At 43.4% G+C, this 23,043-nt stretch overlaps 1 protein-coding gene across 2 annotated transcripts in view; it reads right to left on the bottom strand.

Annotated features, from left to right (window-relative positions):
* Nucleotides 1-10,035: 10,035 nt before the first annotated feature.
* Nucleotides 10,036-23,043, bottom strand: part of LOC119655702 (zinc transporter ZIP1-like) — a 63,495-nt gene continuing 50,487 nt past the window's right edge. The window contains exon 2 of one of the 2 annotated variants that reach the window (XM_038061717.1): nt 10,036-10,522. In XM_038061717.1, coding sequence (XP_037917645.1) covers nt 10,449-10,522 — 74 coding nt within the window. In that variant the 3' untranslated portion in view covers nt 10,036-10,448. Of the gene's footprint in view, nt 10,523-21,709; nt 21,932-23,043 lie in introns of those variants that run through there. The other variant, XM_038061716.1, reaches the window with a different exon arrangement.

Raw genomic sequence — 23,043 nt, 5'->3', positions numbered from 1 at the left:
AAGCTTCAGTCTGAAAGGCCATTGCTGTGTCGCAAAGGGTAGGTGAGGGAAGTGTTGGAAGTGTTGTAGATTACTCATTGAGGAAACTATCACCACACCTGGCAGCTAGACATAAAATGCAAACCCATTAGATGAGGAGAAGAACTTATCTAAGTTTCAGCACGGATAATCGGCGGGAGCCGTCTGACTTGGTGACTGGGTCGGCTCCCATAAGGACTGCACAGCGTCTAACCTAACTAATTGTGGGGCGGTATAATCACCAGTAGCATGGCTCCGCTGCCTGTAGTTTTTCCCCACTATTTGTGGCATCCACTTCAGCACGTTCGATGAGGTGGACTGCAAATGACTGTGGTTCATAATGTAGAGCGGTACCACATTATTTACTCGCAGCGACTGAAATTGTGGATACACTCAAAAACTTTCTGTCGTATGCAGCCGTTTACGACGAGAAGGCGAAAGTCCCTCCAGACGTGTTTAGCAAGCAACGTAAGCGAGTAACCAGCACTATTTTGTCAGATCACTAACAAATCCCAACAGAGAGTTCAGACAGTGCAGTTTTCGGTAATAGAAGCAAAAACATATGCTAAGTGGATCATCGCTGAAGAGCATGTATTTCGTGAACGTTATCGAAGAGGAGTTCGATGACCCATGTTCAGCTCGAAGAACTAGAAGAGATTTAGTCAGGATCGGGTGTAGAATTCCTGGTACAAAACATTGACCAGTATACACAGTCGATTGTAGACTGAAGATCAATTACTTGCTTACCAACTTTCTGCAAATTCATGAAGTCCATTATTAGTGGAAGGGTCAATGCGCACCTCGAGACTAACAACATTCTCCCCGAGAAGCAGGGGAACTGCCGAGTGGGACCAAGGGGTTGCAAAGAGCAACTTATTTTCGACCCGGTAGTTATAGGACATCAAACTAGAGGCTAAAGAAGTCTATTAAGTTGCCTTAACGATTACACCAAAGCTGTTGATAGGCTGCGATGCCAGTGCAAGCCATACGCTTTGGGACAGCTCGGAAATCAACGAAAGAGGTGAGTCGTTCTTTGATTTTATTATGAGTACAAACCTATCGGTGTGTAACCGGGGCAGCAAGATTCTGTCCAAGGAATATAAGAGCCAATCCTTTCTTAAAAAGTCGGAAGGCTCCTGAACGGAATGTTCTGGTGAAATCTGGAAGCTGCTGGTTCAGACGCACTTTCCCGGCAGCGAGAAGGACTGTGAGTCAGAGCCTTGCTTGTAGGGTTTCCGGCCACCCCCGCTGTGCGAGACTATCAGTAATTACCTTGGATAAGGCGCGGCCATGAATCTGCGAAGGACTTTCGACCAATTAGCCCCACCTCTTTCATGTTGAAGACCCTAGAACGCGTTCTGTACATCCACTTAATGGCGATTATGGAGAGAACGCCTTTCTCTAAGTGTCAGTATGATACCTTAAAGGCAAATCCATAGAAACCGCTCTTCACGAGGTAATTGGCACGGTTGAGCGGTCACTGCAATACAAACAGTATACCCTAGCTACCTTCTTGGATATAGAGGGAGTTTTCAACAAAGTTAGTACTAACGCCATCAAGGAAGCATTGACCATTATTGGATTGGGGGAGTATCTTACGCATTGGATTATATCTATGCTAAGAACCAGAATAATCTAGTCGGATTCGCGAAGCAATCACTTGACCAGAGCTGTGAACAGAGGCACGCCCCAGGGTGGCGCGATTTCCCCGGTGCTCTGGTCTGCTCTGTCAGGGATGTTTCCTTCCATTATGAGCGATATCATGGAAAGAGCGTTGAAAAAGGTGTATCTGTGGGCCACAAGATGCGGATTCGGCATAAACCCAACCAAAACGGAGATGATGCTATTTAACACCAAGACAGGAGTTCTTGAATTCCACATACCACGGCTGAATGAACGAAGACTGGTTCTTTGCTCCAGTGTAAAGCACCTATATAGCTTTTTATGACTGCAAGAGAACCTTCGCAAAGCAATTTAGTCTCTGGCGGAGGATGGTTCTCTGTATGTTTACCGCTGTGGAGCGTCCAATCCTGACGTACGGCTCTATTGTGTGGTGGCAAGCTTTGAACGAAAAGTACAATAGAACGCGTGTGCAGGTGGTACTGTGGCTCTGCAGTCTTGCCGGGCAGATGCTCTCAATGTACTCTTGCATATCCTTCCCCTAGACCTCCATATTAAATACGTTGTAAGGTGCAGTGCCGTCAGTGAGTCTGGATGCTGGACAGCGAAGCCCTACGGCCACAATAACATCCTAGATGAAATACCTCGGGAAATCTCGGCATTATCCACGGACTATGCCATACGCAAGCTGAACTTCACGAGAAACTTTCCGGCTGACTTTCCAACCAGGGCAGAGCGGAAGAATGGCGGCGTGTTGCAACAGTATCCTTCACTGATGGATCAAAGATGGTCTGCAGGGTGTATATGGGGGTTTTTTTTGGAATACACACGGTATATCAGAGTTTTATGATCTCCCTGGTTTTGCCAGTGTATTCAGTATATAAGTAATGGTGATACTGGAAGTCTGTCGATGGTTGGAGCACGATTCGAGCTCCAAGTGTAACATAGCTATTCTGACCGACAGCAAGCAGTCATTAAGGCCTTGTACTCAGCGACGACATCCTCCAGGCTGGTAGGGCAGTGCAGAAACGCGCTGAACAGTCTGGGTGGAACGCTCAAGGTCACTCTCCTTTGGGGGTGGGGGGCATAGGAACATAGAGGGGAATGAACGGGTGGACGGATTGGTCAGGCGGGGCTCTGCTCTTGGCAATCTCTCGGCGAGTGCAGTTGTTGTCTCGCTAGCGGCTGTCCAGGGAGGACTCTACTCGCACTATTTAGCAGCGCGGGGCTTAGGTAGCGAAGACTTACCGAATGTGCCAAGTCAAGGAGGATTTGATCCGCTTATAACATCATCCGATCATGAGAGCTCCTCTGCCAGATGCATGCAAATGCATTCAAAATTGCTGTGGATTGCGAGGGGCACTGGCCATAGGGGGCCATGTCGTTAGGCTCGGCATACCTTACTATTTGTATTGACGAAGTTGCGGAGAAGGGGGAAAACCCTCCTGCACCTCTGCAATTTCTCAGCTTAGCTAGATTCAGGCTACGGACACTGAGTAAACCATTCTTCTTCTCTATGGACATCAGAGAGATTTTTAGCTGCAGGGTGGGGGAGCTGCTCTCCTTCGTGAATGCTACGGGCTGGCTTTGAAGATCTGAACCAGCTCTTTGCTCTCATAACAGTAGTCTTAGAGGTTTATGGCACCAAAACGGCACACGATAGCGCTGATTGGGCTCCTCGGAGCGGTTACTGATACCTACCTACCTACACCAAGGCCTTTGACAGCTGAGGTTACCAACAGTTCAATCAGACAACAGTTCAGAGCCCATCCGTAGACGGGGCATATTTCAAGGAGATTCATTTAATTGTCTTCGGTATGGATAATACTAAAGGCCCTTTCATGGCCAAGGTTTTGCAACTACTTGTAACCTACGTGCTAAGTGGGAGCTGGCACAGCAAATGTTCTAGGAGGTGTTGGTGACCGTGAAACAGTAGATATGTTCAGCCATGATATTCCAGTAGAATTTGCTTTAGACAAGTGTCGAATCCAAGCCATCCGCCAAAGTCATCTCGAGTCATATGCCGAACATAGTACCTCTGCAATCAAGTTATGACCAAGACAGACTTCTGCAAGTATTCAGGAATTCTGCAAGAAACCCAAACTTGAGTCTGCGGTTTAAAAAGTGCTCTGCTGCCCGAATTTCCGCGACATGTGAAGTCGGTATTGAAATCCCATGTCTCGGTGAAGAATAAAATAAGCGCATTGAAATTGTTCATTATTCCTTTCACTCAAATTATGCCGTGGGGCAGATGAACTTCCTTCGTGACATCGGGACCTGAGCCGTGTTCAGGGGCACTCAGCTTTACAAATAGCTGCGAGTTGTTGGAATAAGCACATAGCGAGTCAACTTGGCGATGATGTGCCTTAACTGCATCCGTGCCCGTGCCTTCGATATCACTAGGCAGATTTGTCCACTCCGCGGTAGAATTTTTAAGGCAGGAGAGGTAAAGAATGACCGGTGCAAAATATGTAGTTCAGTGCTAGAAACGATATACTATCTCATTTCTGATTGTGGTGCAATAGCGCCTGTGCAATAAGCAGGCAGGCATTATGCTGTACGTAAAGTGATTCATCAGAACCTTACATATAAGCATGGGCTGATCATGGAGATATGTCCGGTATCCATCAATAATTTTGCTTATCGTTTCATGGATCGCCGAGTTTTAACTGATCGTCATATTCCACACAATAAGCCTAACGTTCATTAGTTGACGAAACGAGTCGGTTTGCGTACATCATTGACGTTACTATCCCCAATAATAGCAATATTGAGCGAGAGGAAGGTGAGCGATGGCTAGTGGCTCGGAAGTAAAAGAAGTTTTGCCTCTCGAGAAGGTCGCGAAGTCTTTTTCAAACCATGCGGAAGCATACCATCCTGCAAACGTTCTCCACATTAGGGGAGCTTTTCGGTAGGTAAAACCCGACATCTGCCGAGTTTGTGACAATTCGGACATAACGAAGACAATATAAAATCAAAAAAAAAATATGATAATAATATATTTAAGCAAAAACGCAGTTAACCCAATAAAATAAAGGAAATATATGGTCATGTTAATCAACGAAAAAGTTTCAACTAAACACAAGTCTGGAAACCGGAACCTTGACCCTTCAGGTATAAAAGGTTTTGTGTTTCCCTAAGTGAGGAGCGATGACTGCATGACAGTTCCGAGTGTACATAGTTAAAAATTCCACTGTCCTCTATCTTTGATCTTGGTGGTCAAAGGATAGTATAGGTCCCAGGGCGAAACGTGAATTGGTACCCACGATGGAGCATAAAACCTGGGAAATGCCTGCTGAACCAACACCAACAGCTCTACTACCAAACCCAAACTCCACCTCCACGTGGTGGCCGCTGGGAGCTGTTTCTTAACGAAAAGCTGCAGACGGAGAAGGATGAAGGCGAGTCTCCCGCGCCTAAAAACGGAACAAATTGTACCAACTGGTCCTCCAGGTTGGGGATTGGGTAGGGCTGACAACCCTACACGGAAAACAGAGAGATGAAGCTGATAAGCAGCTAGCCGGTACCCTGTCCCAATATAGGGCTGATATAACAGCGTTACTAGAGATGCGATGGACAGGGACCGGTTTCCTGGAGAAGAACCACTACACCATATATTATAGCGGTCATCCAGTAAACCTTGTGCTCGGAGTAGGTTTCTTAGTCAGCCAAAAAATGAAACCTGCTGTTTAGAAATATAAGCCTCATAAACGATCACGCCCCTACAGAGGAGACTGCAGAGTTGGAGAAGGATACATTCTACGAGGAAGTAGAATGAACCCTCGAAGCCTGTCCCAGATATGATATCAAAATCATACTTGGGGATTTTAACAGCCAAGTAGGGAAGGAGCCCGTATTCAGGCGATACGTTGGCTCCCATGGGTTACACGAAAAAACAAATGATAACGGACTGCGGATTATTCAATTAGCAGGGTCACACGAAATGGTTGCTGGAAGTACCTGGTTTGCGCGGAAAGCGGTCCACAAACATACGTGGGCCTCTCCAGACGGGGCCACTTTCAACCAAATTGACCACGTGTTGATCGAACGCCGCCACCTCTCAGCCTTGATGAATGTCAGAACATAAAGGGGGGCCAATATAGACTCGGATCACTATCTCGTTGGCATGGTGCTCCGAGCTCGAATAACAATACCACCTAGAATCCCCTCTGACAATCAGGTGAGAGTGAACACTGAAGCCATCCACAACACAACCCTCCGCGACACCTATAAGAGACAAATGGATGCCGCAATAACCGCAGTCAACAGAGGACCTGGAGATGAAGCATCAACAAATGATCTTCACAATCACCTGAAGAACGTTGTCATGGATACGGCCACAAGCATACTTGGCCCCAGCCGCAAAAGAAGTCGGAACAGTAAGCTAGCAACGGAACGGAAGGATTCCGCATACCGAGTAATGTTGCATTCTCAAAGACCGCGGGCACGCGCAGAGACTTATCACGAACTCCGTCGAGCGGAGAAGCGACTTCACAGACGGAAAAAGGAAGCCTAGGAGAATCAACAAGTCTGTGAACTAGAAAAGTACAGGGAGCAACAGCACCAGGCGCGCAAGTTTTACCAACGAGTCAGCAGGATGAAGCCTTATACACCTCGATGCCCATCCTGCCGAGACAAAGAAGGAAATCTGATTTCCGACAGAATGGGCATATTAGAGCGATGGGTTGAGTACTTTGATGGACTACTGAACAACCAGAACATCGGCGAGTTGGAGGTCCCGCCAACGACGGACAAATACTGCCACCACCAAGTTTAGGAGAAACAGTCCATGCAATTCATCGGCTAAAAAATCATAAGTCGCCAGGAGCCGATTCAATTACAGCCGAATTGGTTAAATATGGAGGCGACCAGTTACACCAAGTGGTTCATCAACTTGTGCTCAAGGTATGGGAGAGCGAATCAATGTCTGACGATTGACAACCAGGCATTATCTGTCTCATACATAAAAAGGGAGATATCACACAGTGCAGTAATTATAGAGGTATCATGTTGCTGAGTAGCATCTATAAGATATTCTCCACTATCTTCCTAGGCCGGATAGCCCCATACGCCCAGAACATCTGTTGGAATATGGACAACAGTTGCACCATTTGTTCATCGACTTTAAAGCCGCCTATGATAGCATAGCCAGGGTAAAACTGTACACGGCCATGAGAGAATTCGGTATCCCGACGAAATTAATAAGACTGACTAGGCTGACTCTGACCAATGTGCGAGGCCAGATAAAAGCAGCAGGATCGCTCTCAAGACCATTCGACATCAACAACGGTCTACGACAAGGGGATGCCCTATCATGCGTCCTCTTTAACCTGGCCCTCGAGAAAATGATCCGTGATGCTGAGGTAAGTGCAAGAGGTACGATCCTCTTTAAGTTCACCCAAGTACTGGCCTATGCTGACGATATCGACATGATGGGAAGAACGACCCGAGACGTACAAACTGCCTTCATCCAGGTCGAGCAGGCGGCCATTGGGGCGAGATCTTGGGCTGCACATCAATGAAGGCGAGACAAAATATATGGTGGCAACGTCAGCACCGAAAACGAATCAACCAACAACATCAAACCGCACTGGTCAAACACGAAGAAGAATAAGGATAGGAGAATACAACTTTGAGACCGTTGCCAATTTCTCCTATCTAAGGTCGAAAATCACAACCGATAACAACTACGATGATGAAATCCGCGCACGGTTGTTGTTAGCCAATAGAGCCTATTTCAGCTTACAAAGACTGTTCCGCTCGAAACATCTCACCGTAGGGTCGAAGCTCTTACTGTACAAGACTATGATTTTGCCAGTCTTAGGTATTCCTCGGAAACTTGAGTTCTTAGCAAGAAAAAGTGCGAACTCTTGGCCGCGTTCGAGAAAAGAATCTTCCGAAGAATTTTTGGCCCCCTACATGAGGATGGACGATTCCGTAGCCTACACAATGACGAAATCTATGAGCGATATCATGACTGTCCGGTTGTGGATAAAATCCGGCTCAATAGGTTATGGTGGGCGGGTCACTTAATCCGTATGGATGAGGATGATCCCACCCGGAAAGTCTATAAGGGCAATATCTATGGTAGAAAAAGAAGACGAGGCAGACCCTGCCTAAGTTGGAGCGATGGCGTAGTTCAGGACGCCAGACAGCTTTTAGGGATACCGAATTGGTGGACCTCAGCGCAAAACCGGGATGTCTGGAGTTCCTTATTAAGGCAGACCTAGACCGGATACCGGTTGTTGCGCCGTTGATGATGATGATCTATCTTTGAAGAAAGCCATTTACAGAAATAATTTAATGGGAAGCACTGTATTGATAATAGCCAACCTCATACGCTTCACGCTCGCAGTTCACATATTATTAGTAAAAGTGAAGAAGTTACCCTACAACAGAGACAAACAAATCGGAATGCCGGAAACTCGGTTCTTCAGGTATAAAGGTTTTGTGTTCATTTTTAATGTGAGCAAGTCTCTATGCACATGTTTCCATTTGAACATAGCTTAGAAAGAAAGCAAAATATTCCGTCATATATTGCGAAACAAAATATGCGTTTGTAAGTACAAATTAAAGATACAAAATTGATCTAATGCATATTCACGCATTTCCAATTTACTCTGTCCACGGATGTATACATACGTACGCACACGTCCATCTTATTGAACACTACCCGCAAATTTCATTAGCACATACGTATACCACACATGCCTGTCTCCAGTCATTGATACTGATATTCAAATAACTGAAAAAAGCTAAAAAAGGAAAGTGAAAGTATCTTCAGGGACCCCACCCTTCAATTCACTTTATACATATGATGATGACGTCATACACGCTCTATAATGCAATAAATTTACGTGAAATACATGTAAAGGGACACACGGAACACATGTTCTCACCAATTTTCGTAACAATCGCTTCAGCAGTTTCGGAGTAAATCGGGTGTGACAGACAGACATTGAATCGAGCTTATTAAAGTTTGTTTCACACAAAACTTAAAAAGGGCTAGGTAGAAATACATTCTTGATGAGTGGAATTTCAATATTTCGAATGTCAATTATTCTCCTTAACCATGATGTGAGCATAGTTTAGGATGCGGTAAATTCACACGAAATGGATTAGGTTGAACGTCTATAACTTCAACGCTAACTGACGAATTTGCATGGAACACGCAAGCGTATGCATGATACTGTTCTCTATGTCGGTGCAACATCTAGTACTCCTAGAATGAACTTAAGGGGGGTTTTCGAGTCAATTTCTAAAAGCTCGTGATGTACTATTAGCAAGTTTAATCTTTCGGGTAATCGAATATTTCGTAAAGGCACTAAATTTGAGCTAAGTGGTTGCTCCGGAAGATTAAATATCTCCTTCATTGCCGAATGCAAAGAATTCCGAGGGGGAAGGAGTAAGTGTCGCATTACAGTCCTCTGCTGATTAATTAATGCCATTCTAGTGGACCTGTGAAATACATGATAAGAACGTTTCTGATTTCTGTTAAAAGGGCGAACGGCCGTAAACGGTGTCAGGTACTCTGGAAATCTCAGAACAACGGCCCATTGGCGGCCCGTTTAACCGCATCTCGTTATGCTATGGCAGCAGAGCAAAATGCAAACTTCTAGACAGAAAAATTACTCGGAGCTGTTTGAGGATGTGGAAGGAACGAACACTAAGGAATTAATTATGATTTTTCCTATCTGCCCGTTCAACACATTTGGACGACCAACACAAAAGGCATTAATCGCCGTAGCAACTGTACTGTTTGCAGTTCAGTTTTTATCTATAATGCCGAGAAATAATGTGCCATTTTTAAGTCGGTATCCCCTGCATGTTGGGCTATTATCACTCATGTTGTTTTGTTGATCCCATGATCCGCCGAACCTACCAGCTTAGTAAAGATTCTATGACAAAGCGACGAACCTAGGGTGACGAGATCGAGTGGCTAATGCTCAACCAACTCGACCATCGTACGGTCAGAATATTACTTACCATTCGAAAATAAATAAAGAAATACCAAAATTATGAACAAATTGATATTTTTATGGAATTTTTAAAAATACTTTTTTGCTAAGGGTGTATATAGAAATGCACGATTTTTTTATATTCAGGTCTAGGTATTGCCTACAGATATTCTGAATTTGGGTAAATTTAAATAAATAAATTTTCATTTCTATTAAGATCTTTCTAGATATGAGGCAGTTGATTTGGATTAAAATGGAAGTAAAGCTAGATGAGATAATTTCATGGTGATTACAAACTACAATGACTGATTCCTCCCTTTATTTCACATTCTCTGACCTATCTGATTACATTATGTGGCAATTCTACCTTAATTACCTTAATTCAATCTGTTCCAGTAAATTAATTCTCCCAAGGTTGTTTTTTAAATCAGACGCAGTCTTTCTTTTAATTATTATATTTTATAATTTTTATATATATAATAGTAGTCCTAAACCTATTAACATATTATTCTTTTCTTCTCTCACTTTCCTTTACTCACTTTTTCTTAATTTTTTATTTCGAATATTTATTATATCATTAGCTATATGGAAGTATATCGAAGTATATACTTATATGTATTCAATATTCTATGATAAAAGTATCAGAACCTAGAAATTGTTGAAAAAATCAAAACCAATCAATCATTATTAACTTTCTTCAATGATCACAGTTTCAACAAATTATAAAATCCTGCATTTATCCTCAGTAATTTCAATGCTAATATCCATGTTCGATATATAGTAACATTATGAGAGGTGGAATATATGTACATAGTTTACTGTTTTAGTCTTCCGTTTCCCATTCAGGAGCTTTTAAGGTGAATCACTTGGGGTGGTCGGGAATACAACCGTACTCTCGCAGTAGACAGGTTTTTTGGCCGTATGAGCTGCAACAAATTGAAAAGACAATATAAGTTAATAAGAAATTGCGGGGTAATAGACACAGTGGAGAAAGTCAATTGACACAAGTTAAGGAAAAGGATTTTGTAAAAATTAAAACCTCAATCTGATTATATTTTAAAAATACTTATATTTTCCGCTACATATTAAAACTCATATTAGTTAAAACGAAGTAAAATAGTAATTTTTATTTTCTGTCGGTTGCTATCGTACATGTTTTCGTGCCTTCAGTTTACTGAACACCTCAATAACTTCAGCGAAATCTATTTCCTGGGAAGCTTAACTTTCAATTGAATGCAGGAAGGAATTGACAAGTTGCTTTTATTGAATCGCAATGAGCGCTCCAGCGAGTATCAGATACATGTCTTAATTTTTTCCTGTTTTTTCTTAATTCCCATCTCTGCGTAGATGACGACAAGAATGAATATAACTTCTCTACAGTTTCAAAATACGTGACGCTAGAAAGAACAGATGAGAATGCATGGATTCCGCAAAGATTCAAGGAATGATTAGCACACGAGTGCGCAGAGTTTTTGGATTGACTTCCCGGATTTTTCGTTGCACTCTATGTATACCTGATATTGACGCGACATTGTCATAACCTTGAGCTCTACACAACGCAATATCCAGCTCATTTTTTTTCCAGTTGCTGCTGAATGTCTTTTGACCTATGTCCTGCAGTTTTCCCAGACATCAAAACAAAACCTAAGAAAGATTCTCGAACTTCACCAATGTCATGTTCTACATGAACGTATCTAATAATTACACTCATTTGGGCTGTTTTACTTTCATCGGTAGTGCTGCCAAGAAAGACTCTGGAATACTTAGCCTTTTTAAGATTTTATTTGCAAACAAAACCTTATTAAAATCGGTTCAATGTCTGTCCGCCTGTCTGAATTTTTTTTAAGGAGGTGGAAATCTTCAAAAGACTCTGGCTTGGGCAGGCCAGAGTAACCCACTATCGTGGCCTCCTCCGGAACCGGAAGGTTAAGTACATCATTTTACGTGATGTTCCACAGTAGTGAGCCCAGTACACCCGCGGAGACAATGTACTCCTTGGGTCCATCATCGGTATTATACCAGAGCGTCTGCTTTTGCAGGTAGCTATCGGTAATAGTGGCAAGGTAGGTGGAAACACCAATCGTAGCCAGAAACTTTCGCAGAAGGTTCCAATTGGCCAATTTGAATGAATTCCTTACATTTAGGGTCACCACCGCACAATATTTTCTGGTACAACCACTTCCATAAATTGCAATTTCGGTCAAGCCAGTAACCATTTTGATGTCATCACTGGTTGATCTGGCTTTACGGAGCCCATACTGCCTATCTGAAAGGCTCTTTGGCTCTCGACGACTGGGAGTAATCTATTATAAATTACCCGCTCCAACATTTTTCCTATAATGCCCGACCTGATCGGACCGATCGATACCGTTAGTGCATCCCTTCGCGAAGTGTCCAAACATTATACATTTGAAGCACCTCTTTAAAGAGATCTGTTCCCTTAGTCGGCAAACAACTCATCCTATCCCAACCTTCACCACGGCCAAGAACTTCTGCGTTGACTCAACTCACAGTCGCATTGTGGCCGTTTGAGTATCGCCATAAGCATTTCTTAGGCTCTTGATAGATTCTTCGCTGAATTCCTCCAACTTGAATTGCTGCTTCAAAGCAGTGCAGATCTCTTCACTGGATATTACCTCATCGAGGTCAAGACCCCTTTTTTCCTTTTTGGTGCTTGTTGATTTCCCAAAGCTTCCACCTCTTTGTCTCGCACTCTCTTACTTGATTGAAGGTCGGTGACCTTGTGCTTTGTTGTCACTTGGGTCGGCTGTGACACTGTTGAGGCTGGGATATCCAGCTTTTCCGTAAGCCTCATTTTTTCTTCCTGCGACCTTTTGTAAAACGCCCTGATGGCTCTTACCATGTTCTTAATGGCTTGGTGCACGCTGTGCTTGTCCTTGATGAATTCGGATAGCTCAACTATTTTAGTCCCAAGCTGCATACAAGGTATTCTTCTGGGTCAGGGTTCTGTTCTCGGTGAGTTTTGGCCAGATTACTCCTTTTAGAGACTCCTTTACCTTTTTCAATTGCTAAGCTCCCATGAGCTTCCCGCCTTTGTTATTGGAGGAGATCGTAAAATCAATGAGCTTTTTCTGAATGGATCTATTTGCTGCTGCTGGAGTACCTCTGGTTCAGATCCGTTGGGTGTCGAAATAGCCTTTTTTGGCCAACTACCTCCTTTTAGCCCATCATTCTTTGCCTTTGCAGAGTTGTGCTTCGTTAGAAGACTTCCTTCTCCAAATCTAAACCATTTGCAGCATTAGATACCACGGTGGCTATGTTGCCCACTACCGTAGCATTGCGGTCGAGGGATATCGACCGCACGGTCAGAAAAGAAAAGTGCATGAACACATGTTTACACATCATTGCCCCTATTCGTCACCTGGGGTCGCGCCTTATGGAAGATCGGGCAACTCCTCACAGGTCTGTCTATCTGTATGCCTGTCTGTCTGTCACACGAACTTTTCTTAGAAACGGCTGTATCTATTGACACGAAATTTGGTGAGAAGGTGGAAACTGTTAACGTCCAGATATGTAGCGAGTAATGTTTTTCTATGTTGAGATTAAGAGGAAAAAGGGGGTCTACAATTTTTTTTCGCCGAATGTAGTCATGTTGGGTATCAAATGAAACGGTATTGGTTTGTGGAATGCTTTTTATGCGAATTAGGTAATTTGAACAACCATTTGTTGGATAATCCAGAGCCCATTGTCATTTGTTGTTTTCTGCAAGCTGGAGGAGCCAAGGTATCGCTTGAATACGGGTTCCTTCCTGAGTTTAATATCATATTTATAGCAGCTTCCCAGGGTTCATTTTACGGCCTCATGGGGGGTATAGTTCCTTTATCTCTGCAAAGATGTGGGGAACACATATAGAACTCGTTATCATGTTCATGCTAATAGCGACGTAAGCGCATTATTTTGCTCATCTTGTTAGGACAAAAAAGCAAATATAATTTCTGACCGATGGATTGAGTACTTTGATGAAGTGCTCAACAACCAACATATAATGTTGACGGCCCGCCGACTGAAGATGACGGATAAACGCTGCAACCACCAGTTTCAGTTCTTCACTAACTTGCTAGACCAGATAGCCCTATTTACCGAGCACATCATCGGTCCATACCAAAGGGGCTTCATTGTAGGGAAATCAGCAAGAGATCACATTTTCTCTCTACGGCAAGCGATGGAAAAACTGTTGGAATATATTTTTTCATCGGTTTCAAGGCGCATATGTTAACATATAGCCTGCACATGGTCATGAGAGAATTTGGTATTCCGATTAGATTGATAAGACTTAGGCCGACTCTGATCAACGTGCGCTAGAATCAGAAGAATCACTCTCGAGATCATTCAACATCGAAAACGGTTTAAGAAAGACCCTATCAGGCAGCCTTTTTAACCTGGTCTTGGAAAAACTGATCCGTGATGTTGATGTAAATACGAGAGACACCATCCTCGCCTAGTCCAACTAACTACAAAATTTCAAGAACAACTAAAATTAATAATAGGATATTATTATATTTTGAAAATTTATTGCGAACCCTCCTTAAGTTTATTTGAGGCTCGTACCATTTTGGAGTAACATAGGTTTTAATATGAAACAGCAAACTGGGAAGTCTGGTGGAAATCCTAATATTATTACCAAAGTTATAACAGATCCAAGTTGCCTCTTTCACATCAAATTACTATTCCTTAGAGATCAAATTTCAACCCAGCATCGAATTGGATATCGGGTATATATATAACATACATACACAACGAATTACGTATAAATGGAGCAATCGTATTCTCAAGTGCTTGTACACAAAAGATCAACAAAACTGTTCATACTTGATACGCCGAACTTTCTGTTTTCCACTGGCTACTTTAATCGATTCGTCTTGCAAGTTTCTTCTTTTATTTTTGCAGGGTTGTTCATGTTCCTTGCACGGCAAGGAAGTTTCATTGCTGGATGACATCCGGATAGTGTTTTATTGAATTTGGGGAACCGAGGTTCTGTTTCAGAAGACACAGTACACATACACTTTCCTGTGCACGAAGGTTAGCGATATTGTGATCCTTTTTGCGGCCGATGTCAGAACCTCTATTGTTACGTATAAGACAAATCCTAACTGCACTGCTGATCGCGTTATGGTTGACATAATTAGATGTCCGTAACCGTTCAATTAAAACCCAGGTGACCTGCCAAAAGCAGGTTCTGTGTTCGAAAGTTCAGGCCGATGATGATCTGGCGAAAGTTGTAGAGGCCTATAAGCATTTCATTGTTGCGATCAGCATCATCACATGCTTGAGCAAAATGTTTTCAAGGCCCACCTTGGCATTCGAATCACCCATCCGATCACAGTGCCTCATTTAGGATACCTCTCCTGAAAGGTTGCACTTTGCACGAGTGGGGATTTCTGATATATTAATATCGGAAATTTTCGTTGGTGCATGGGACAATTGTAATGCCCTTCAACCGGGACCGAAATCTCGCAGTCAAGATTTTGTCCCTGGTAATGAGAGAACACTTTGCAATATCCGGCACTAACAGTCCGAGATTACCTGCCTAGCAGTATATATAGAGTACAACAGTCATCCTCCAACTAACGCTCTTTTCCACGAATCGACCTTTCTTTCACCGACCGAACATGTTATCCCACATTGACCTCTTCCTGATGAGCAACAACCTTCTTACCCAATCCCCATGGCATCATTACTTATCTAGACTTTCGAACCATCCCAGGCATCAGTGACCATGATGGTGTAGTGCTGCTCATCAATACTTCGGAACGGTTACCCAAAACCCAACCTAAACTTCTCCCAAACTATACTGCCACTAATTGGAACCTCTTTAACCAGCGACTTGCAGCTTTCCCTTCAAGACCCTCCCTCCAACTGTCAAGGAATAATCACCCTCTCTTTCCAAACCCTTAATCCCATCAAGGAGAAAGCCACCCTCCGTCGCCAACTACACCGCCACAGATACGCACCGCACATTCGCCACCTTGAACTCCGTATATCTTCATATTCAACGCATCCGATCCGAAAGCCAATCCTTATATACTGAGCACTTCTGGGTTCAACATGCAGGCATATCCCTGAACCAGCAGTACCAACCGTACGTACAGCCACCTACGGCGCACATGCGCCCGATTAGTCAAACCCCAATTAGCCAGCTCCCTCCCAAAACATCTCTCTCAAAAATCAGGCAGATAACATTGCCAAAACTTTTCTCACTGCCCACACTCCGCATTTATGACCTAACATTAAAGCCTCCCATCTTTCCTCTCTATATTTCTCTACACTATCCCTCCGGACCACACAGCTCAAGTCTGTTCCCCCATTTTAGCTGTCACCCCCACATAGTAGAATCCATAATAATGTCCCACAATAACAAGAAACTCTCCGTTCCCGACCAGATCCCGATCATTGTCCTAAAGAAGTGCGTTAAAATTATCGGTCCCTTTCTATCCCATCCCAGACAAAGATGGTCTTCCGGGGTAGAGTCCACTTTACCCGAAAGATAACAGCAGACCCTATAAATGTCTGAGCGGCTTCTATCCCCTCCGTAAGTTCAATGGAGTTCCTTGGAATACACCTAAATTCCTACTTACAACCAATTTCAAACGTCAACAACACGTTTAACGTAAAATGAAACTGTTTTTTTATAAATAGCTGACAAGACTTTTGATCGCATACAGCTTCGCCGCCTGGTGCGTTGATAGTTTATTTATTATTTATTATTTATATTTATATTCCATAATATTTCCGTGGTTAGATTCTTAGATTAAATATTGTTCACTTTCGCTAGTTTGTGTATATTTCTTTTGAATTCCAAGTGTCGATGTTTTGAGCATCAGTTAACTGCTTTCTAGATATTAGATGTCTATAGTGGCCAAGTGATCTGCAAACTATTGAGAGGCCAATTTAGCGGGTTTTGGATTTACCTTCGTACTTCAGCAGGAATCGGTGTGTGAAGCTTCACTTCGCTTGGAGATAATAATCACCTCCGGTCATATCCTCCCTCTATCTCCTAGCCTTCCCACTACTACGCCGCGGCGAGGGAGAAATTCTGTCTACCGAAAATACTTCAGAGGATGTTATGGTAGAGGAATTGGCAACGGCATCCAAGTCCGATCATAACGAGGAACCTGAGCTGCTGACCGAGAATAAGAGGCTCCATAGAGAGAATGGACCTGAAAGGAAGCAAATAGCGGAAATGATCGGGTCTGTCGGCAATACTTTCTACGTGGAGCCTCACCTCAATGCAACAGTCTACAACCAAGGCAGAAGGTCGCTTATATTTATTGATGTCATTGAGGAAAATCTCAAAATGATCTCTCTAATCAAGGACTAACATAAATGCCTCAAAAAGTACCAGCTGACCCTAAGTCTCTCATTATCAGTTGTTATTGACAGTCTTGTTCTCGACGCAAGGGGTCGTAGTCCAAGGGTGATTGCTGATGAGTTCAATGCTTGGGCCCGTAAGTGGGACAGCAGAGATATAAATGCAAGGGGTCGCAGTCTATTAGACGCTTTTACACAGTTGGATATAAATCTGGCCAACGAAGGTTATGTAAACACCTTTCAGAATGGGGCATCTGACTCAATCATAGACCAAACTTTTATCAGCCCTGCATTGGTACGTGGTATGTCCTGCTGTGTCAGCATGGACTACACTTACAGCGATCACCAGGCAATCTTCTTTGGGATATGGTTGAAGTCACCGGGCAGAGGACCATCATGTCCAAAACCGAGAAAGATGTCAGGCTGGTCTGCTAAAGCTCTGGATGAGAGATGCGGTTAGACCAACCTAATAAATCAGCCGCCTCTACGGAAAGAGCTGCCCATGTGGCCTAACGCACCGCCAAAGCGTGTAAGGCATCCATGCCTAGGAGGTGCACATTCCCTAGTAGAAGACCAAACTACCGGTGGAATGCTGAACTGGCCAGCCTCCGATCAGCCTATCATCGAGCCAGAAGAGCGACTCAGCGCCTATAAAAAAGCCCGCGAAGCCCTCAAGCTCGTCATCCAATGGACCAAGAGGGAATGCTTTAAAATCCGGAAGTGGACGTAAGCCCGTGGGGAAGTGCCTATAGAATCGTGATGAGGCGATTCAGAGGCCGATTATCTCCTCAGATCACGTGCCCTTCAGTCTTGTTAAAAATTATCCAGGGGTTAATCCCCCAGCAAGAGGAGGGAATAGACAGCTTCCCGCGATCTTTGCATGTGACGGCAATACCGCAAGTCACCACTGACGAACTGTTGGAGATCTGCGCTAGGATAGGAGATAACAAAGCTCCGGGTCTGGATGGCATTCCGAATAGGGCCCTTAAGCTTGCCGTGAAATCCAGATCGGACATGTTCGCTGAGTTGTACGACGCGTGCATGTCCGATGGGATATTTCCTGTGCCACGGAAGCGACAGAAATTAGTGCTACTGCCTAAGGCTGGAAAATCTCCACGTGAGCCAACCTCCTGCAGACCTTTTGTCTTTTGGACACTGTGCGGAAAATACTAGAGCGAGTAACCTATGATAGATTACTGTCGGTTGTTAGGAGCCAGGGAGGGTTCTCAGATCGACAGTATGGGCTCCGCAAAGCCAGATCAACGATTGATGTCATCAACATGGTTACTGGTTTGGCCGAAGATGCAATGGAAAGATGGAAAGGGCAGTACTAGCAAATATTGCGTGGTGGTGACCCTGGATGTGAGAAATGCATTCAATTCGGTCAATTGGAACCCAATACGGGAATCTCTGGCGAGGATAGGTATTCCCGCATATCTTACAACTATTGTCACCAGCTAATTACAAGAGCGGAGGATTTGGTATGGTATACTTGGGAGTGATGATAGACGGAAAGCTTAGCTATAAGCAACATGTGCAATACGCTTATGATAAAGCATCCACTGCGAGTGTGGCCCTGGCGAGGATTATGCCGAACGTGGGAGGGCCAGGCCAGGGGTGAGTTCGATCCTGCTCTATGCAGCTCCAGTTTGGGGAAAGGTGCAGGTTACATTTAGCGCTAACAAAATGAGTTCAGTCTACAAAAGAACAGCCCTAAGGGTGTGCTCGCATTCAGGACTGTCTCAGATGATGCAGCATTTGTTATCTTCCACACGCTGGCGTGTCCAGGCGAGTGTCTTTTGAAAATTTCCATCTTCTTAAAAAAAAAAAGGAATGGAACTTAAGGGTTTCCCTTTGGGTATTATAACTTAATACCGAAGAGGGGATCCTTGAAGTCCCACTTTTATCCGCTCAGTGTTTTAATTGTCAAAATTTGGGGCACATTACCCAGAACGCTTCGGTCCTAAACAAGTGCACTAAGTGCGTGCACGTGTATTAAAAGCCACCGTCGTGGGGAAGACAGAAACACCGCACTGCTGCAATTGCGACCAAATCAGGTGTTTCTTTCACCCTACCGCTAGAGTCTTTTTGTAAGATTGCAGCCTAACCAATTTCCACTCCTTCTTCCAAACCCTTTTAAAATTGAGTTGATAGTTTGCTGTTATCATAATGAATTTTTGGAGAAAAATGACGTAACGTTCAACTCTGGGTCCTTGATCTAATCTAATCAACTTACTACCACACAAGTCTTGGTTCTCTGAAAGTAGACTTGTACTGCGTTTCAGAGTCTGATTTAATCGGAAGGCATGATGTCCGGCTGAATTCCAATACCGGCACTTCCCTTTGATGAGAACCTGCTTATTTGATTGGTTGCTGCGGCAGTACGTAAAACCACTGATAATAGGCAGCTTTTGATCGCTTCCGTCTACAATAAATGTAGAGCCCTAACTGAGCAACTCTAGCCTTGCCGGACAAGGAATTGATGCTATTATTTTGTTACCGATGTCATTAATGCTGTTAGACGCAAGAATTATAAATTATAATTTCTTCCATGATATCATGTTACACCGGATTAATTCCTGAGTACAATAATCCGAGAAATGATAGAGAAATTCCGTAGCAGAAAATTTACCCACAAACTAGCAGATTTTAAAACATATTTGTCCGGATGGCTCAGTGATTGAGGCGCTAGGCTATCCTAGCAATGAAAATGTTCGTTGAAGTCCTAGACTTACGTCCACTTGCCTGTAGCCATAAGTGTGCATGGTTGCGGAGTTTGCCACGGCTAGTTTCAGTTATTACGGAATCAGCTTGCGATTCAGCAGTTCCGGCAGAACTGAGACGTCTGCACCTGTGTCGACTAGGTGATCTCCCTGGTTCAGGGAACATATATTATTAGGCGGCGTGGAGCTGCGTTCTGGGTAGCCGCCGCTGGAGCTCCCAACGAGTTAATTTTTTTTGAAGTTGTGAACGTGCGCGGGGGTACACTTCTTTGCTTTATCGGCAAAGATACGGTGATTCCAGCAAATTTTAGGACTCGTTGAGGTCCCCGACGCGCGAATACTCGATCACCCATTTCGGTTGGCAGACCGCAAACCAGTCCGGGACCTACCTCCCGCACGCAAAGTTCCCAGTGTTGCCGCCAGCTTAGAGACGGTAGTCGCGAAGGTTGCCATCGTCTGCTGAAGCTCCGGAATTTAACCCGTGACTTCCCGCGACACTTCACTGACCTCGGTACACCTGTATACCCCGTAAAATTTGTCACCAGTGTCTGCTAACACCTCTAAAGATCTGCAGTCCGCATAGGCGAAGATGGCAGGTGCTCTCTGGGATTTGCTGCAACCATACTGACTTCCGAAGCTCAACCCCGACCTTATCCTTGCCCAACTGCTTCATCTCACGCAACAGTTCGCTCGGGAAGCGGTCGTCTAAGGTGAGCTACGTCAGTAAGGGGTTCCGTTTTGCTGACTCAGTTACCGACAATTGCTTGATGAGGGTGCCCTTTAATTTTGAGTAGGAATAGTCTTCTAGAATGTCGCTGACGAGTCCAATCGACTCCCCGTTGAGGTCGACCAGCGCGTGATTGAATCGAATGGCATCAATAGTCACGCCCGTGAGTGCAAATTGCTCCTCTAATTGTCGGAACCAAGCCTCCAGGTCGCCAAAACGTTACCCGTACTGCAACTGCGACCACGGGGGTACGCAGACGCCGGAGGCCGCGCTATTATGATACGACATTTGCGAATTAGCCGAATTTACGTGAAGAAAACAAAGAGTCCTCCAAGCCCTACTACAAGTGGAAAACGTGAAAACTTAACCACGACCGAAGCGGAACTCACTCCCGCAGCGGAACTACTCGAGTCCCAATGCTGATAACAGAATGAGGAAAACCAACGGAGCGCCCGAGGCCACAGTCTGTCCAACTTTGCTTCTTTTTACTTTAAAAAATTTCGCGCCGTCTCCTGTCACATCCGATTTACTTGGAAACGGTTGATCCTTTCATCCGAAACGCGCAGCTTTCGCTATCCCAACTTGTTTAATAATTAAAATAATGCGACGATTAGTAGTTTGTTTTTGTATTTTCCTTTATTTTTTGTGACTTACGGGTACTGCGTACAAAGTAAATGACCCGGTCTAACCAACTGGCAACACAACACTTTGCCCATATATTCTACACTATATCTAGACACAATTGATGCCAAAAAAAAATTGATTCCGCGGATCTGACACACGGGATGACCCGTAATGAATTCGTAAAACTCAGGGCCTGCTGAGATGTAGTTGGTTTATCCACACTCCTTGCTTAGTCGACGAGAGGTTTCCTCATCAAAGACTCGATTACAAGGCGTGTCGCGAAATGTCTCATTACTAAGTTGTTCACAGATCTAATCTGGATAAGCCGCATACATAACTCGTCACTCAACGTGAAAATGTCCTTCTTTGGCTGGTTTTGTAACTTATCATTTTGTTATTTTCGAAATATATAATATATGCGACCAGAGCACTGAAATCTACCATATTTTAAAAAAAGCTCATCGCGTTGTTTGTCATCGTGTTATGAATCTTCGCAACATTTGGTCCATTGTATCGACTCCTGCTTTTGTTTTATTATAGTATTCAAATATGTCAGGTTTCTTCATTATGTCGTCAGACGTTTTCATATCTGAATGCAAAGTGAATAACAATAGCAGAGCTTTATTTCTTTTTGGTACATATGAGGAAAAGTGTATCCAGGAATCTAAATTAGACGAATATGGCTCTTAATTCTTCTCGGCTTTCATTTCGATGGGAATATACTTTTTATTTTTCCTCAAAATTCTTACAATGGTCAAACTCTATGATGTTGCGCGAGAGGAAACAAGGCGAAAAAATTGTCCATCGTTATATTTCTGCTCGATTTCGAAAAGGTACCACCAGCCCTTCCGCCTTGGTTTGTCTCTCGGCAACCTGCGGATTTACAAGTATATAGAAGTCCAGATAATGTGTAGGATTACTGCACCGTGGTGCTGTAGGAAATAAAATAAGATATTTAAATATCAATAAAAAATGCCTTTTCAAGTAAATTATGATCGTGTACATCACTCCTATTGAGATTCTTTGGACTTGCTTTTTTTGGGCGGATTTTTAGGAATAACTCATAAAAGAAAATCTTAGGGAAAGCCAAAATCCATTTAAGGGGGTCATCCTGTGTGTCGGATCCGTGGAATCGAAATTTTTTTTGGCACCAATTGTATCTAAATATAGTGTAGAATATATGGGCTAAGTAATTTTTCGATATTCGGAGCCATTTGGAAATTATAGTGTTAAACACGTGATAAGTCACGTGCCAGATTTATGTCGATCGCCGTAATATCGGTCCGAATGACTTCGCTAAAAGGACAAGAATTGAAGCCAAGGCCGTACATGTGTTTCTTGACGAAACCTAAGGTTTATGGATTAGGAATAGCAGATTAATGGTCAGTTAATGTTTTATGGCTAAAAATCGCATTCTACTTTTTAAATGCGTTTTTCTCGAAACTGGATGTTCAAAATCGGCTCACAACATAGCACATAATCTATCCAACGAAATTTCTTGAAATTTTCACGACTTATTCAGAACATATTTTTACGGTCCGAAAGTAGGATAATTACGATTCATTCAGTAGTTTTTTTTATTTATTAAAGAAGGCTTAAAAAAAGACCAAAATTCACAAAGAAAAGTTTAACACGGCACCCGAATTTTAACTTTTAATATATTTTAATAATCCTAGTTTGCAGACTGTGGTTAAGGTTGTACATTAAAATGCCGTTTACTTTTTTTCTTCAAGATGATCACAGCGCCCTCTAACGTGGCAGCAGAAAACACCTTTTTTGGAGATGGGTATATAAATTGCTCTGGATTTCAATAACGACCTATGCGATCGGGCTGGAAAAATTACTATGTAGGCTCAAGATATTAATAAATCTATGGTGAAAAATGCGTATTTGTATCTTTATCCAGTTCTTCACAAAAAATTTCTAAAAAAAGCCAAAAAACGGCTTTCACACGGGATGATCCCTTAAATGCTATCTGACTAGTTCATGATAATACTACTATCGTATTAACAACAACGGGAGTATGGACATGCAAAAATGTAAA

This window comes from Hermetia illucens, chromosome 4 (assembly GCF_905115235.1).
Source record: "Hermetia illucens chromosome 4, iHerIll2.2.curated.20191125, whole genome shotgun sequence".
NCBI lineage: Eukaryota > Metazoa > Arthropoda > Insecta > Diptera > Stratiomyidae > Hermetia > Hermetia illucens.
Note: the sequence above shows the minus strand (reverse complement) of the source record. Positions and strands in the feature narration are given on the sequence as shown.